Source organism: Schistocerca americana, chromosome 9, assembly GCF_021461395.2.
Source record: "Schistocerca americana isolate TAMUIC-IGC-003095 chromosome 9, iqSchAmer2.1, whole genome shotgun sequence".
Classification (NCBI taxonomy): Eukaryota; Metazoa; Arthropoda; class Insecta; order Orthoptera; family Acrididae; genus Schistocerca; species Schistocerca americana.
Window position 1 is genome coordinate 59,825,731 of NC_060127.1, and position 19,320 is coordinate 59,845,050.

Consider the following 19,320-nt stretch of genomic DNA (forward strand, 5'->3'; position numbering starts at 1 on the left):
AAGTAAACAAACAAATAAAATTACAAAATTGGCTGTGGCAGCGCCTCCATTGTTGCCAGTTAATTGAAAGCGGTGACAGTCAACCAAATCCCTACCGCCCACCAGAGGGCTTGGAAACTTTCCTGTTGTGTGATAGACGGTAGCGATTATAAAAACATTTTCATTATGTTTTCATAACATTTTGACACAAATTATTTGGTGAGTGATTATTATTATATGCTTTAAATCGCTGTATATCTGCTTTATGAACTTCATAAAGTAACGTTACTTTGCTACTTCATAAATGATCATTACTGAGGTTTTGGGGACCCAGTAGGCGTTTAGAAAATTTTGCTGCTAACAGAGACTAAACTGTAAATGTCGTGTGATTGGGGCCTCCCGTCGGGTAGACCGTTCGCCGGGTGCAAGTCTTTCGATTTGACGCCACTTCGGCGACTTGCGCGTCGATGGGGATGAAATGATGATGATTATGTCAACACAATACCCAGTCTGTGAGTGGAGAAAATCTCCGACCCAGACGGGAATCGAGCCCAGGGCCTTAGGATTGAGATTCTGTCGCGCTAACCACTCAGTTACTGGGGGCGGGCAACAGACACTAAATACCAAGGAATTACAATTATGAGCAACTTAAATTGGGAAGACCACATAGATAATATTGTGGGGAAGGCGAAACAAAGACTGCGCTTTGTTGGCAGAACACTTAGAAGATGCGACAAACCTACTAAAGAGACAGCTTACATTACACGTGTCCGTCCTCTGCTGGAATATTGCTGCGCGGTGTGGGATCCTTACCAGGTGGGACTGATGGAGGACATCGAAAAAGTGCAAAGAAGGGCAGCTCGTTTCGTGTTATCGCGCAATATGGGTGAGAGTGTCAATGATATGATACGCGGGTTGGGGTGGCAGTCACTCAAACAAAGGCGGTTTTCTTTGTGGCGAGATCTATTTATGAAATTTCAATCACCAACTTTCTCTTCCGAATGCGAAAATATTTTGTTGACACCCACCTACGTAGGAAGATATGATCATCATAATAAAGTAGAAGAAATCAGAGCTCGAACGGATAGATTTAGGTGTTCCTTCTTCCCACGCGCCATTCGAGAATGGAGTGGTAGAGAAGTAATATGAAAATGGTTCGATGAACCCTCTGCCAGGCACTTAAGTGTGAACTGCAGAGTAACAATATAGATACAGATAGATGTAGATGTAGAGACACAAAAGTGGGCGACAGGTAAAAATATTGACTATCACCGATGAAAAGTGGCCTTAATCATTTGTAACATTATTGCGGATGGATTTCTTCCACCTTTGCTTTCAGTGAGGAATAATTATTCCCACACCGCTTATTTATGTAGCAGCTCATTTTTATGTTTAACGAATTGTGGAAATGTATGAGAGTGAACAGACATTAGTGGGCCGTATGACCAACAAAAACTATAAAATGAAGAAAGCAATAAAGCAACGGTGCATGTGCCACATAACGTAGCCAGAAGGAACCACTTCAATTATCAGTATGTGCATACCGCTGTCGTAAAATTGTGTGGAATGATGAAAGGTGTGGGAAAAAGACCGGAATCATGCCCAAGTTTTCTGGTTTCCAAATGAGTGAGTTCACAGAAATGGCGTGACATATGGTGGCGAAGATGTTGATAGGAGTCACACTCGACGAAACGTCGTGCCATTTCGATGAACACACTCGGCTGGAAACCCGAGAGATTTTTATTAGTGCAGCACGCCGAGAAAGCGACGAGCTGATAAATTACACTCCCTTCATCAACGTCGTGCTTACTCCACAGTTAATTTTGCTGATTAGTAGTTTCAACCCCTTGTCAGTATCATTCAGGAAGGTTAGTAAACGATGTGTCCGAGATAATTTGGATACTTAGAGGAAAGTTGATGCATTTCAGTGTCCTTGTGTAACTTGACTGTGGAAGGCGAATTTATAAGCTTAGAAACGATTAATGCTGAACAGAACAAGTTACAAAGTGTGTGACATTGCAGGATCGACCACCAGGTATGAATGGTTGTACTGGGTGTGAACATGTAGGGATTTTGTAGTGCAGTAGGATCGAAATAGACAACTCTATGCAGAGAAGTTGGATGTTTAGAAAGGATGACTGCTAACATTAGCTATAGGGATGGAGGAATGTATTGAGGTGTGGCTGAAGGTGAGTGGGAAATACTGACACAGAAGAGGCGATGGTATAGTACAGTCCGTTCCCTCCTTCCCACACTTCCACCTCTACTGATCTCGATGGCTACTCTCAACTCCGCCAAAGACCGTATTGCAACCGTACTGCACTGTCAAAGATTATGCTCTAATCTAGCACTCAGTTTCAGAATTAACATCATACTAAGTACCTGCCATTGCCATTGCAACTAATGTTATAATTTTACAGTATATTATTTGCAAGTTACACATAATATTGTTGGCACAAATGTTTAAATAGTTTTTATATTCAGGGTGGTCAGAAACGGTCTCGAGACCATGTAAGGGTGCCAAATTTTTAAGCACTGCAAAATAAATATAGCTGTAAAACGAGATTATGGCTGATGTTCAGTCATTTTCAACTGTGTATTATTAAAATTAAGGAACTGAAATGAAAGATTAAAAGAAGTTGGAATGAAATTGTGTAAGAATATCAAGTACAACCAGTTAACTGCCCGGTATTTGTAGACGATTCTGCACTTCTGTCTGAAAATTTAGCAGGTGCAGAAATACAAGCCAATCTCTTGGAACAGACAGAAAGTACATAATATTTATGACCTCAGCAGACAAACCCCAAGTTTTCTCTAACTCAAAAAATGTACGAAAATTTTTCCTGCTGGACATTTGTCAATTATTGCTGTTCAAAAAGTATAAGTGTGTTAAACGACGAAGATTAATTAGAAAAACGTGCTATAAATAAAAGGACTCAGAAAATAGAAAGGAAATATGGAATTAAAAAATATTTACGTTATAAACCACATATCAAGGAACACAAATAGAATGCATTATAACACGGCATTAAACCAAAATGCCTCTACGAAAATCAATACCTAGAAATGAATTACAGGTCACAGAAAGTAGAAGTATTGAAGAGAATATCTTGAAGAAAAGGTACCAGGAAACTAAGGAGCAATGATGATTGATGCCAAAAATAGAAAAAAATAAGAGAAACACTAACGGAAAGAAGACTAATATTTTATGGGTATTTACACAAAACGAATGATAATCAGCTGACAAAATAAATATTGAAGTATTCCTAGAATATGAAATCAACACAACTGATCCAAGAAGTTATGTATAGGAACGTTGCTGTTGTCTTGCTGCATCCTACATCCATCTGAATCTGCTTACTGCATTCGTCCGTTGGTCTCCTTTTAAAATTTTTATCTTATTTACTACCCTCCATTACCAAGCTGGTACTACCGGAATGTCCTATCAACCGATACCTCCATGTAGTCAGGTTGTGCTATAAACTTCTTTTTTCCCAGTTCAGTTTAGTACCTCCACATTAGTTACTCGAACTACACATCTAATCTTCACTATACTTCTGTAGCACCCCATTTGAATAGCTTCTATACTCTTCTTGTCTAACCAATTTATATTCCACGTTACACTACTGTTTAAGGTTAGACTCCAAATACCTTCAGAACTTTATGTTCGATGTTAACAAATTCCTCTTCATCACACATGTTTTTTTTTCCTAAAAACAATACACATTTTATATCCTCTCTTCTTCGACCTTTGTCTGTTATTTTGCTACCAAAATTGCGAAACTTCTCTGCAAGTTTTACTATCCTGTTTCCTAATCTAATCCCTCCATGCCCACCTCCATAACTGAGAGGTCAGCACAGATGCCTACCACACAGAGGACCCATGTTCCACTCCCGAAACTGACAAGGAATTTTTCCTGTGGGGGTGGCGGGGGGGGCTTTTGTGGGGTGCACTCAACCTCTCGATACCAACAGAGGGGTTGCTTGATCGAATAGTAGCGGCACCTCGGCCCGGACCCTGCAAAAGTGCTGACCGCGTACACCTCTGTACCACATCTTCATGACCCCACAACCCAGAAGGTGACAGGGCTGTTGCTAGACATACCTTAATCCTTCACAGTCTGGACGTCGAGCTCGACAATTCCTTCTGCGTAACCTTATGTAATTCTGCCTTCCATTACTTTTGCTTTACATGTCTTTTCAACACACTGACCGTTCCATTCAATTACTTTTGGAAGTCCTTTGCTGTCTCTGACAGGATTACCATGTCACTGGCAAACTTCAAAGGTTTAATTAATTCCCCCTTTAATACATTCTATTTCCAAATTTTTCCATGGATTCTTTTATTGCTTGCTCAATATACAGATTGAGTAACATCGGCGATAGGTTACAACACCGCCTCGTTCTATTCTCAACGATTGCTACAATTTCATGTCCTTGGACGCTTACAGCTGCAGTCTGGTTTCGATACAATTTATGAATAACTTTTTACTTCCCTGTATTTTGTCCCTGCTACCTTAAATGTATTCCAGTTAACACGTTCAACAGCTCTCAAGATCTCTAAATACTACACACATCAAAAAAAGTTTTGCCTCACCCCGGTTCCCAGAACTCCTGAAGACAGACGTCGACTGTGGATACTGTATCACAGACACCGTCTCTTTAACTGTGCAGAGATGCCACTAAACCCGCCCAAAGATGTAACCAACCATGCATGAGCAGCGTCTATTAGACGCAGGGGTTCCGACAGCCGATCAGTTCCAGTCATTCCACCAGGAAGGAGGTACACGGCTCGTATTGTGTGTAATTCAACCATGCCTAGATGGTCAATACCGAAGTTCGACATTGTCCGCATTGTTATTTTGTGCCAGGAAAGGCTCTCAACAACAGAAGTGTCCAGCCATCTCGGAGAGAACCAAAGCGATGTTGTTCGGACATGCAGGAGATAGAGAGAGACAGGGACGATGACATGCCTCGCCCAGGCCACCCAAGGGCCACTACTGCAATGGATGACCGCTACCTACCGATTATAGCTCGGAGGAATCCTGACAGCAACGCCAACATGTTGAATAATGCTTTTCGTGCAGCCACAGGACGTCGTGTTACGACCCAAAACGTGCGCAATGGGCTGCATAATGCGCAACTTCACTCCCGACATCCATGGCGAGGTCCATCTTTGCAACCACGACACCATGCGGCGCGGTACAGATGGGCCCAGCAACATGCCGAATGGACCGCTTAGGATTGGCGTCACGTTCTCTTCACCGATGAGTGTCGCATATGCCTTCAACCAGACAATCGTCAGAGACGTGTTTAGAGGCAACCTGGTCAGGGTGAACGCCTTAGGCACACTATCTAGCGAATGCAGCGAGGTTCCCTGATGTTTTGCGGTGGCTTTATGTGGGGCCGATATTCGCCACTGGTGGTCATGAAAGGCGCCGTAACGGCTGTACGATGCGTGAATGAAATCCTCTGACCGATAGTCCAACCATATCGGCAGCATATTGGCGAAGCATTCGTCTTCGTGGACGAGAATTCGCGCCCCCATCGTGCACATCTTGTGAATGACTTCCTTCAGGATAACGACACCGCTCAACTAGAGTGGCCAGCATGTTCTCCAGACATGAACCCTATCGAACATGCCTGGGATAGATGGAAAAGGACTGTTTATATATGACGTGATTCACCAACTACTCTGAGGGATCTACGCCGAATCGCCGTTGAGGAGTGGGACAATCTGGACCAACATTGCCTTGATGAAGTTGTGAATAGTATGCCACGACGAATACAGGCATGCATCAATGGAAAAGGACGTGCTCCTGGGTATTAGAAGTACCAGTGTGTACAGCAACCTGGACCACCACCTGTGAAGGTCTTGCTGTATGGTGGTACAACATGCAATGTATGGTTTCATGAGCAATAAAAAGGGCGAAAATGGTGTTTATATTGACCTCTATTCCAATTTTCTGTGCAGGTTCCGGAACTCTCGGAACCGAGGTGATGCAAAACTTTTTTTGATGTATGTATAAACATAGGCTTTGCTATCTTTAACCTATCTTCTTAGATAGATCGTAGAGTCAGTACATCTTTGTGTGTTCCTACATTTCTCAACAATCATAGCAGATGTGCTCCTGCTTAGCTGGGTGGTTACGTGCTTGCCTCCCATGCAATGGGCCCAGGTTTGATTCCGCGCCGGGGTGGAGATTTTTCTCCGCCCGCGAACTGTGTGTTGTGTTGTCCTCATCATCATTTCATCCTCATTACCAGCAAGCAAGTTTCCCATTGTGGCGTCGACTAAAATAAGACTTGCACTCGGCAGCTGAACTTCCCCGGATGGGGCCTCCTGGACAACAATGCCATATCCTTATTTCATTTTATTTCATAGCTCATCCTCCAGAAGGGAGTCGTTCTATCGAGTTTCCCATTCTATAATCTGTATCAGTATTTTGCTGTCTTGGCTCATTATGTTATGTACGACTGTAACATCCCACCTCTCACTTATCTGGTTTTGGCGTGTGTTCACCCCAGCTAATTGACTAACATATCAACAGAGAGTGCAAAACTGACGCAATATCGGATAACACAAAGAAAGTAATAAGGTCCTGTGTCTCCTGATTGAACTGCGGTGGGAGTGTTGACATTAATTGATTCAGAATTGATCCCTTTTAATTAAAAAGGGGTGCACATTGATGTTATATCCAGCTATTGAACACCAGATGCAAATGTTGAACATAAAATGAATTAAGACTTGGGATTTCAGCTACTTGATTGAAAACAGATGCAGTCGATTAGCACAAATTTATTTTGACTCACGACCTTCAATCATCACATTACATGACTCTCCTAACAGGCAGTGGGAATAAATTGCGTTTACGTGAAGCGCGATAAATCAAAATTAATTCCTATTGGCTGACCCAGGCATAATGCAAAGTGCGAGAAGAATCCTGCAGTACACGGTCCATGAAACCCTTGTGGAAACTTTGGTGACGTGATCCAACAAATTAATCAGTAGCCTAACTCAAGCCGGAGCGGGCGCAATATCACCGAATTCAGAATGGTGGTACGGCGTCATTGTGCGGACGTCGACCGGCCTCGTGATGCTGCAAGGCTGCGCTCGTCTATTCACTCCTAACCATTTTGCTTAGTACATAGCTGAACGAAGCTCAATCGTTCCTTTTGCTAAGTCCTAAACTGCAGAAATGCTCACTCTCTCTCAGGCAAGCTGAGTAAAGAGCGCCACGTCCGCACTCTAGGCAAGCTGGGAACAGAAAACCTTTATGGAGACTTCTGTCAGTCCACTCTTCGCCTTGGTTTCCCCTCCAGCAAAATCACTTACGCCAGTTGCAGCGCAAGTCGCGTTAATTATGCATCGCTTCCCAGCTGCAACCAATGCCTGCTCTGGGAAGTGAACAAATTCCCACAAAATTTCCCTTTCTCTCAACTTCTGCTATTTAGCTCCTCCCAGGCCACCCATCAAGGTTAGCATCTGCATAAGACACCAATTTTTCCGAAATTCTGACTCCCAGGAGAGTGCTTCAAATTCCTTGGTCCTACATTCCCATCGGAGGCCGGCGTATTTCATTCTGTCACTCTTCACCTGATTTACTTGAGATTCTGCAGACCGTGAATTCAGTGTGAAGTTACTATAGTCACAAACACGCATATTTCGGCCTCTATTGACTGCTCCACCGTAGCTTTGCGCGGCTTTTTCGCATGTTGCACTGAAAATGGGACGACGGACATTTACCAACAGGCGTACAAGTTCTCTGTCTGCTCCCCGGTACACTAGCATGGGGTCAACCACCCCCTCACTGTCACTCATCTTAAGGCAGCTGGAGGCCGTGCCCCGTTACTGCTTTCTCAGAGTCTGAGCTGCCCAAAGCTGCCTATTGTCGCTTCCCTTCGCCGCTCCCCAGCCGCGCGCCGCCACCCGGACGTGGTCAACTCTGAGTACTTCCCCGGGATAAACTAGCCTTCAGTAAATCGACGCGTTTCCACAAAGTTTTCATGTCACGTGAATTACTTTAAAACCATCACCCGACATTAATTATTCCAATACGACCATACTATACCCTCTACAAGATGCATTGTGCCTTGTCAGTCATTTTTGTTCAGCCCTACTGTTCGCTCAATGTGAGTTCGGCGATCTTTAATGACTTCATGTAAGTTCTTGCCATCTTACTCGACTTTGTGCACAGTGGTAAAGAGAGATGGGCTACAGAGTGGAGCAGCAACTGTCGTTGGAGGAAAGCTGAAATCAAAACTGATTAGCGAACAGATTATCACAGCAAATAAAAGATTTTTTGAATGTATGTTCTCCAGAAGAAGAAGGACTCAATACCCATTGTGCAGCAAGAAACAGAGTCCAGTTCATACAACAGAAACAACGATGATGTTGGAGCCATGTCTGCGTGACTTCCCATACTGAAGAGGCTCTGAGAATGAGTTGCCTGAGATGCTACTGCTGGGTGTCCTGTATTGCAATGGCAGAGGGGGCTTGAAGTACAGAGCTGCTGGGGGTGTGGCTCAGCAGACGCACACCACTGGGTCAGCCAGATCCCATGTGACTGCAATTGGCGCCAAACGGAAACATTGACACCCTTTGGGTGGTACTGATACGTGATAGCACACATTAAGCTGAGCCGGCCATTATGGCTGAGCGGTTCTAGGTGCTTCTATCTGGAACCGCACGACCACTACGATCGCAGGTTCGAATCCTGCCTCGGGCAAGGATGTGTGTGATGTCCTTAGGTTAGTTAGCCTTAAGTAGTTCTAAGTTCTGGGGGACTGATGACCCCAAATGTTAAGTCCCATAATGCTCAGAGACATTTGAACCATTAAGCTGATATTTCGATGACATTCACAACAGAAAAGCAGATGGCGTTTCAGAAAGATATAGCTTTAGGAGCAAAATGTCAAAATTGTAAGAAATCCGTAGCAGTAGCAGCAAGAGAACAAGTAGGAAATAGTCTGAACTATGTAAAAGGAAACAAAAATGAAGTAAAGTTGAAAGAATAAGGAAGGAATAAAATGAGAGTAATGACAAGAAACTGCAACTGGCACATGGTTCCCAGTTGTCCAGAATGAAGGAAAAAAGGGGAACGAAATAATATTTGAGTAGTAACAAATGAAAAGAACCTGCAACTGGCACATGTACCGACTTGACAGAAAATCCTAGGAAGTTCTGGTCTTACGTTAAATCAGTAAGTGGCTCGAAACAGCATATCCAGACACTCTGGGATGTTCATGGCATTGAAACAGAGGATGACACGCGTAAAGCTAAAATACTAAACACCTTTTTCCAAAGCTGTTTCACAGAGGAAGACCGCACTGCAGTTCCTTCTCTAAATCCTCGCACAAACGAAAAAATGGCTGTCATCGAAATAAGTGTCCAAGGAATAGAAAAGACTCTGGAATCACTCAGCAGAGAAAAGTCCACTGGACCTGACGGGATACCAATTCGATTCTACACAGAGTACGCGAAAGAACTTGCCCCCCTTCTAACAGCTGTGTACCACAAGTCTCTAGAGGAACGGAAGGTTCCAAATGATTGGAAAAGAGCACAGGTAGTCCCAGTCTTCAAGAAGGGTCGTCGAGCAGATGCGCAAAACTATTACCTATATCTCTGACATCGATCTGTTGTAGAATTTTAGAACATGTTTTTTGCTCACCAGAATCTACTCCGTAGGAATCAACATGGATTTTGGAAACAGCTATCGTGTGAAACACAACTCGCTTGATTTGTTCATAAGACCCAGAAAATATTAGATACATGCTCCCAGGTAGATGCTATTTTCCTTGACTTCCGGAAGGCGTTCGATACAGTTCCGCACTGTCGCCTGATAAACAAAGTAAGAGCCTACGGAATATAAGTCCAGCTGTGTGGCTGGATTGAAGAGTTTCTAGCAAACAGAACACAGCATGTTGTTATCAATGGAGAGACGTCTACAGACGTTAAAGTAACCTCTGGCGTGCCACAAGGGAGTGTTATGGGACCATTGCTTTTCACAATATATATAAATGACCTAGTAGATAGTGTCGGACGTTCCATGCGGCTTTTCGCGGATGATGCTGTAGTATACAGAGAAGGTGCAGCATTAGAAAATTGTAGCGAAATGCAGGAAGATCTGCAGTGGATAGGCACTTGGTGCAGGGAGTGGCAACTGACCCTTAACATAGACAAATGTAATGTATTGCGAATACATAGAAAGAAGGATCCTTTATTGTATGATTATATGATAGTGGAACAAACACTGGTAGCAGTTACTTCTGTAAAATATCTGGGAATATGCGTGCGGAATGATTTGAAGTGGAATTATCATAAAATTAATTGTTGGTAAGGCGGGTACCAGGTTGAGATTCATTGGGAGAGTCCTTAGAAAATGTAGTCCATCAACAAAGCAGGTGGCTTACAAAACACTCGTTCGACCGATACTTGAGTATTGCTCATCAGTGTGGGATCCGTACCAGATCGGGTTGACGGAGGAGATAGAGAAGATCCAAAGAAGAGCGGCGCCTTTCGTCACAGGGTTATTTGGTAACCGTGATAGCGTTACGGAGATGTTTAACGAACTCAAGTGGCAGACTCTGCAAAAGAGGCGCTCTGCATCGCGGTGTAGCTTGCTCGCCAGGTTTCGAGAGGGTGCGTTTCTGGATGAGGTATCGAATATATTGCTTCCCCCTACTTATACCTCCCTAGGAGATCACGAATGTAAAATTAGGGAGATTCGAGAGCGCACGGAGGCTTTCAGACAGTTGTTCCTCCCGCGAACCATACGCGACTGGAACAGAAAAGGGAGGTAATGACAGTGGCACGTAAAGTGACCTCCGCCACACACGGTTGGGTGGCTTGCAGCATATAAATGTAGATCTAGATAGTTCCAAGTTGTTCAGAAAGAAGGGTAGAGGGCGAAGGAAGTAACATTTGAGTAGCAATCACTGAACTGTAGTGTGACAATTTGGATATGTTGTTCAGACTGTTTCCATGTTTTTAAATAACTACTGCCGATAGCACGGTTGTGAACCAGAACCTGTTTGTGCCCCCAGCTACGAGCAGCGCATGAAGCAGCTGTCGGCCATCTACCGGGACCGGCCGCAGACAGCCCTGGAGACGGCCGTCTGGTGGACGGAGTACGCCCTGAGGCACCAGGGGGCGCCACACCTGCGCTGCGCCTCGCTGGACCTCCACTGGTTCCAGCGCTGGCTGCTCGACGTCACCGCACTCGTCCTGCTGGCCGCCGCTGCCGCGTCCTCAGCTGTGTACCTCCTCACCAGGAAGGTCCTCTCGGCGCTGTTCCAGGAGGGCGGCAAGCTCAAGAGGTCGTGACACAGCAGTCCAGCTATGGCGGCTGGCGACCCTGACAGTACAAACAAACCCTCCCAGTGTCCATAGTCTACATTCTCATTCCAATCTTGTGAAAATGTTTGTCATTGTATACCACTAGTATGGTCACCGAGCCTCAAAGCAAATCACTCTCTACTTGATATTGTTATTCAAATAAAAGACGAGGTTATTCGTAAACAGAGTTCTGCAGTTTTATTACTCACTGGTGCTTCGGTAGTGGTATTCCTAAACCTCTTCACTTTAAATGACGAATCTAGAAGTCCATTCACATTAATGTGAATAACGCCATGTTTGACTCTGACATGCAATAACCCCATGCAAGAGGAAGGTGGCAGTACTATAGTTCAATTCCTTTATCTTGGCGGGTCACGCATGCCCGCCCAAACACGGGAGATTGCTGCATTGCCAGTTGTACGCGCCAAGAGAAGCAGCACCATAGTATAGTTCGCAAACTTACGTTAAGGGGGAGCGCGCAGTTTATGAAGTAAAGTCACCACGGCCGCATTAACCCTTTCGCTGCTACAGAGACGTGCTCCCCGCATTCCGCGATGTGCGCGATTTTGTCAACATTGCACTGCTCGCCTGTGCAGATACATGGTGCTTCGACTGCTTAGACATACTTTATCATTCGATTTCATAAAAACTATTTGGCCCAAAAATTTGATTTTTTCACATCTTCTTGACTGGAACCTACCCCCCCTAAATGACTTAATTTTGTTTCGATGTTCAACGCAGTTATTGTGCAGCATTAGATGTAGTAAACCATTGCACGAAATTCTGAAGAGTTTGCAGAGGAAAAAAGTCCATAGCGTATACTTTCTATATGGTCGATTTTAGTTGCCACTAGAAATTTCAAAAAATTACATTCAAACGAATAAAATTCATGGAGTAAGACACTTCGATATTGTTTTTAAATAAAAAAAATATTAAACACCGACCAAGGTTTGAACTCAGAACCTTTCGCTTAGCAGCAATACACTTTCTTTTTTAATTAACCAAAAACAGTAACAAAAATGGCTACAATGAAATGACATAAATAAGGTGACAGATAATTGCAGTCATAAATTACAGCATTCAAAAAATTAGTCTTTAGCAGTAGCTCACAATTAGCACCTTCACTGTCGCCTTCAACTGGTAGCAGTTCAGCATGCACATTTTCTTCTTCTGCAGCCTGAGGTTCCTCATCATCATTTCCCAGACCCAAATTAATCATTCAGTAAATCCTTGATGTGTGTTCCTTCCAGGGTAAATTACATGGACAGAGGAGCAGTCCTGAACAGTGACATCGCAAAATATTTCACTGCCTTGTTATTTTTGTCAGTTCCAGCCTTCTAAACGCATCTATAGGGAGTTCAAGATCTTCCTTTATATCAGACACCAGATATTTGTCGCCATATTCTTGTATCTGCTGTACTACTGATTTATTTTTCATGTGTGACTTGAAAGTGAGGTTAGGGTCGCGAACGTGACCCAACTCATTCCCTCTCTACTAGGAATCCAGTTCCTAACCTATACCCATTCGGTTGAAGACAATCTGGAGCATGTTACCATGTTTCTTATTGTGATTCTGATATTTAAGTATTTTCTCGGATTCATTTTCCATATACATCTTGTATTCAATATGCTCATCGCTCCCAATATTGTTAAAAACATAACTTGTATATTTGCCCATTAACCAAATCACTGCATTATTTTTTGCCTGAGGGTAGTAACTTTCTTCTGGTCTGAAGAAAATGTTAGTCGGTACTTTGTTTGCTGAAGTTCTTGTTTTTGAGCAATTTTCTCCCTGGTCCACCTCCAGTTGATAATCCGATCTCCACAAGTGTAACGATGAGGCACACTATCAACGAGGTTGCATTTGCTGCAGAGGTTAGTGTCACTTAAACCGATGGCAAAAAGACGCTCATTAGTGCTGATGATGTTATTGACTACCTTGTACCACGCTGTTCTCACGTCAGACGAAAGAACATCACTACTGATGTTTTTCCAGACCACATTCCATGCTATTCCAGCATAAAAATCGCCTTTGCTGTAACGTTTTTGGAGTTTAAAAGCTTTTTGCTGAGATAACTTAGTTCAAGATAATACTCCCTAACGTGTTTCAGCTTAAAACTTATTTTTTGTATATTTATCGGGGGCTCTCCACTTTCTGGCCTGACAATATCGTATAGTTTTGCTGTAATGCACCCTGGATAATTACACATTATGCTCCATGTTCGTTTGACATACAATGCCATCGCTTTAGACTTGATGTCGGTTAGACCCATTCCTCCATTGCTTGGATGCAAAACTGCTGTCTTCACCGGCACTCGAAACAATTCCCCTTTCCACAAGAACTTTGCTAAGGTGGACATGATCGTCTTCGCCACCATTGATGGAATGGGGAGAACCTGTGCTATGTAGTAGGCCTTGGATAAAATATACGTGTTGTTAAACAGTATTCTCTGGAACTGGTCTATGCTACGTTGACTGTTTTCAATCAAAGCTCCCTTGATTTTTCTTGCCACCTCCCGCCAATTTATTGCTGTCATTTTTAAAAGGGACGTTGTCAATGCCATTCCAAGAGCTTTGTGTTCATTAACATTTTAACCATTACACTAACGCATTCAATGTTACTCCCGGAGGACTTTAAAATATCACGCAAAATATCGACAAACACTGTTGGTATGACTATGAATTACTCACGTTTCGTCAAAGTACAATAGGAAATAAACAATTACCGCTCTTCTTTATTACGAAAAAGCGGTCAGTGAGAATGATACAAACACCTTTCTTTGCTATCGCCTGAATTAGGAGGCTTATTGCTTGTTTGGTTTAATTAATTAATAGAATATTAAGCAATTGGTATAAAGAATGCTTTTTTCAAACTTTCTATAAAACAAAGTCTGTTATCAAGACATTGCTTTTGTTCAGTTACTTTATTTATGACTGAACGTTTCTAAAACTAAAGACACTCGTCCGTGCTCTGCACTGCAGTCGAACTCTGGCAACGTCGTTCTCTGTTCATTGGCTGACTATGTTTTGTGACGTCAGATGCGCAGAACGAACCTAAACTCGGCCGCCGTCATAAATGACGCGCATTTTAGTGGTAGAGGGTATATAAAGCACATCTGAGAGACACTGGAAACAGTGGAGTCATTTTAATGCAGAAACAGAGTGATTCATCAGATATCCGTAAGGGCATGAACACTGGCTTTTCAGACCAAGGGTGAAAGCATTTCCCAGACCGCTAAGTTTGTAAACTGTTGGCATGCCACTTAGGTTAAAGTATACCACGTGTGAGGGTACTGGTGTGTAGTATCTGTAAGTGGTTGTTCTTTGGAGGGCGACAATGCCCAGTGGCGCAGAGAGTTGCAAGCAGAGGCAGTTGTTGAGAGGCTGTGGAAGGTGTAGGCTGCGCGAGCCAAAGGCGGTTGCGTAGCGAATGATTTATCTCTATGTTTAATAGTAGTGGCGCACAGTTTGAATAATAGTGTGTTCATGTTTGTGCAGTGTGATAAAGGAAATAAATTAAATTTTACGAGCTCTTAATGCGTCTCCATCAGTCTAACAATGAACGAAGTCTCGATATACACGGTCAACTACAACAAGGGGATTGTAACAGAATAATCATTAATTAACCTATATAATCTCCAAAGGAGACGGGAGCTTATACATGCCTGGAAAAATGGCACTATCCAAAACTGGCGCCAAGGCAACTGTAGTGCACCACAGGCCATAGATGACAGGAGATGTGTACAAGTGAACAGGCATGCAACTGTTGCACAACTAACTCCCAGACAAACCAAGCAACTACCAACAATGCCCCATCAACTACTGTGGATGTCTATGCGATGTACCTGGTGCATGCTGCCATGCTGTCTACTGTTCATCGCCGACGAAGGCTGGAATTTTCACACCAATACCGCGAACAGACGTCCACTGAGCAGCGACAGGTGGCGTTTTCTGATGAATCACGTTTCATGATCAATGGACAGATGGCCGTTGGCGCGTACGGCACGAAACGTCTGAAAGAAAACACCCTGCCTGCATCACGTTCTGGCAGACGTTTTCGTAGCTTTCTCGGGTGATCTCGTCATTCTGGAAGGCACAATGGATCATCACAAACATGCGTCTATCTTTGGGAACCATGCCCACTCACCGAACGAGGTGGTACAGTGGTTAGCCAACTGGTCTCGTATTCGGGAGGACGATGGTTCAAACCCGCGTCGGGCCATCCTGATTTAGATATTCCCCGAGTTCCCTAAATCACTTCAGGGAAATGCTACGATGGTTCCTTTGAAAGAGTGTGGCTGACTACCTCCTCTGTCCTTCCCTAATCCGATGAGACCGATGACCTCGTTCTCTGGTCTCCTCCTCCCAAATCTATCGACCATATCCACTCTTACATGCAGTTTGTTTTTCCTCAGCATGAGGGTATCTGTCAGCAGGACAAAGCAACGTCTCACGCAGCTTGCAGTGTTCGTGTGTGGTTCAAAGAATGCCAGGAGCAGTTAATCGCACTCCACTGGCCGCCAGACTCCCCATACTTAAACCCAATTGAAGATCCGTGGCACCACCTCTATCTATACTCATGCTCATAAATTAAGGATAATGCTGATACATGGTGAAACAACTCTCTGGTGGGCAGTTTGCTGATTTATATCACCTCAGGGTGTGATCATGCAGTAAATTTGACCTGCGGTGCCGGCCGGTGTGGCTGTGCGGTTCTGGGCGCTTCAGTCTGGAACCGCGTGACCGCTATGGTCGCAGGTTCGAATCTTGCCTCAGGCATGGATGTGTGTGATGTACTTAGGTTAGTTAGGTTTAAGTAGTTCTAAGTTCTAGGGGACTGATAACCACAGATGTTAAGTCCCATAGCGCTCAGAGCCATTTGAACCATTTTTATTTGACTTGCGGTCGTCCCATGGTGGCGCTGGCAGCGGTCCACATATGCAGAGGCGTGATGGTGCATTTCACAGTACGGTGCAGGCAGCGAGAAGGTGTGCAGACGTTTTCAGACGTGCTAATAGTGACTCTGTGTTGAAAATGGCTCAAAGAACACATATTGATGACGTTATGAAGAGTAGAATACTAGGGCGACTGGAGCCTGGTCAAACACAGCAGATTGTAGTATGCGCCCTCTGTGTGCCACAAAGTGTGATCTCAAGAGTATGGCTATGATTCCAGCAGACAGGAAACGTGTCCAGGCGCTACAGTACGGGACATCCACAGTGTACAACACCACAAGAAGACCGATATCTCACCATCAGCGCCCGCAAACGGCCACGGAATACAGCAGGTAGCCTTGGTCGGGACCTTACCACAGGCACTGGAACAGTTGTCTCCAGACACACAGTCTACAGACGACTGAACAGACATGATTTATTCGCCCAGAGACCTGCAAGGTGCATTCTACTGACCCCTGGTCACAGGAGAGCCCATAAGGCCTGGTGTAAAGAAGACAGCACATGGTCGTTGGAACAGTGGTCCCAGGTTAAGTTCACAGACGAGTTCAGGTATAGTCTGAACAGTGATTCTCGCTGGGTTCTCATCTGGTGTGAACCAGGAACCAGATACCAAACCATTAATGTCCTTGAAAGGGGCCTGTATGGAGGTCGTGGTTTGATGGTGTGGGGTGGGATTATGATTGGTGCACGTACACCCCTGCATATCTTTGACAGAAGAACTGTATGTAACAGGTCAGGTGTATCAGGATATCATTTTGCACCAATATGTCCGCCGTTTCAGGGGTGCAGTGGGTTCCCCCTTCCTCCTGATGGATGATACCGCACAGTCCCACTGAGCTGCCATCGTGGAGGAGTACCTTGAAACTGAAGATATCAGGCGAATGGAGTGGCCTGCCTGTTCTCCAGACCTAAACCCCATCGAGCACGTCTGGGATGCTCTCAGTCGACGTATCGCTGCACATCTTCAGATCCCTACGACACTTCACGAGCTCCGACAGGCACTGGTGCAAGAATGGGAGGCTTTACCCCAGCAGCTACTCGACCACCTGATCCAGAGTATGCCAACCCGTTGTGCGGCCTGTGTACGTGTGCATGGTGAACATATCACATATTGATGCCGGGATTCATGCGCAGGAAACAGTGGCGTTTCGTAGCACATATGTTTCGGGACGGTTTTCTCGACTTATCACCAATACTGTGGACTTACAGATCTGTGTCGTGTGTGTTCCCTATGTTCCTATGGTACTAGCGCCAGTTTTGTGTAGTGCCACGTTGTGTGGCACCACATTCTGCAGTTATCCTTCATTTATGAGCATGAGTGTAGCTGTTCACGCCACCGATCCTCAACCGAGAAACGTAGCGCAACAGGTCATACCACTTCAATTGACATGACCCCACATCCCTGTCAGTACATTCCAGAACATCACTGACACTCTTCTGCACGCCTCGCAGAGGTCCCTGCTGCAAAAGGTGCTTAATCAGACTCTTGACAGGTGATCACACTAATGTGACTCCAGCAGGGACCGCGAAGACCAGATTACACTAATTATGGTGTGCACTGATGTGTTCAACCAATCACTCTTCCCACGCCTCATATGTGAATGGTCGGGATAAAGCCATAATAACTGGCACAGTTGGAAGTTCCCCCTGCCATGCACTTCACACTCGTTTCCAGAGTGAGGAAGAAGATTCAGATGTAGAATTCTCCGTGTAAGAAGATCAGGTGTGGTGAAGGCCGAATTTACAGCGATGTATGAGTTGCTGCCTCAATACAGAGGAATTGCAATTAGTTTGGAGTTTTCCTTCTTTGTTTTTGCCTTCTAAAACAATAATTTGTTATATGTCTGTTATTTTTTCAAAACGAGATTTAATTACTTATTTTTGCCCCCGCCCCTCCCCCCCCCCCCCCCCCCCCCAAGAAATGTTTATTTTAATTGTTTACGTGAAGAAGATTTTGTTCTCTTTCATGGACAAACTCAACCAGTACCAAAATGAGGTTTTAGATTTCATAAAACTTGTTTAGGTTGTCTGGAAGACGCCTCCGGTCTCTTTTTTTCGCGTGCATAAGCTGAACAGGTGGAGGTGACGCTTAGGAAAAAAATTTCTGGTCCAAAGGTCTTGCGCTCAGTCCTTGGTAAAGCGAATGCTTTTTTATCAGTTATGTTTCAGTTTCCTTGCCTCTGACAGCGTTTATTAATGTAGAAAATCTTGATTTGCAGCGTGGTTGAAAATCCTCGTTAAACCGTAAATTGGCTGCGTAAGTCTGTTCAAAAGGATGGAGCACAGTAACGAATTACCACCCACAGCAGGAACATGGCTAGAACTATGGTGTTCAGAACAACATTTTGGTTGATGGCAGCTTTAATCTTATTTTGCCGTATGTAGTAAATAATGCTGTCAATCCGAAGGTACAGTTGCTTCAAACACCACAGTACTTCGCTATGAATGGTTCTCTTGCAGGTGGTATGCCCCAGCTTTCACTTGACCTGTCAACTGCTTTACGTAGTAAGTTATAGAGGGACCTACCGTTTAATGTGGCGTGTGAACGACAGACTAATTTGCCGTTCTTACAATTACCAAATCCTTGCGACTGATGACATAAGCCGGCCGGTGTGGCCGAGCGGTTCTAGGGGGCTACAGTCTGCAACCGCGCCACCGCTACGGTCGCAGGTTAGAATCCTGCCTCGGGCATGGATGTGTGTGGTGTCCTTAGATTCGTTAGGTTTAAGTAGTTCTAAGTTCTAGGGGACTGATGACCTCAGAAGTTAAGTCCCATAGTCCTCAGAGCCATTTGAACCATTTGCTGAAAGAAACGATAAGTGACGTAGAAAAATCCGTGGTCTATCTGGAAACTAAACCCTGGACGTCTGGGTTTGCAACCTGACAATTGCCCAATTTGTCTACATTTTATGGGCCTTTTAATCCCCTTTACGAATATTGAAACAAATATAGTGTACATACACTGCGTAAAGAAAAGAATTAAATATCCACAAGGAAGAAACGAAATGAAATAGAAAACAACTGTTATTTCAATGATCTGAAAATCGA

The 19,320-nt window shown here is 44.2% G+C and overlaps 1 protein-coding gene across 1 annotated transcript in view; it reads left to right on the forward strand.

Annotated features, from left to right (window-relative positions):
- The window catches only part of LOC124550895 (UDP-glucosyltransferase 2-like), a 104,459-nt gene extending 92,955 nt beyond the window's left edge, over positions 1-11,504 (forward strand). Inside the window, exon 5 of the mRNA XM_047125672.1 lies at positions 11,026-11,504. Within this exon, the coding sequence (XP_046981628.1) occupies positions 11,026-11,305 (280 nt within the window). The 3' untranslated portion in view covers positions 11,306-11,504. The remainder of the gene's footprint in view (positions 1-11,025) is intronic.
- Positions 11,505-19,320: the final 7,816 nt, after the last annotated feature.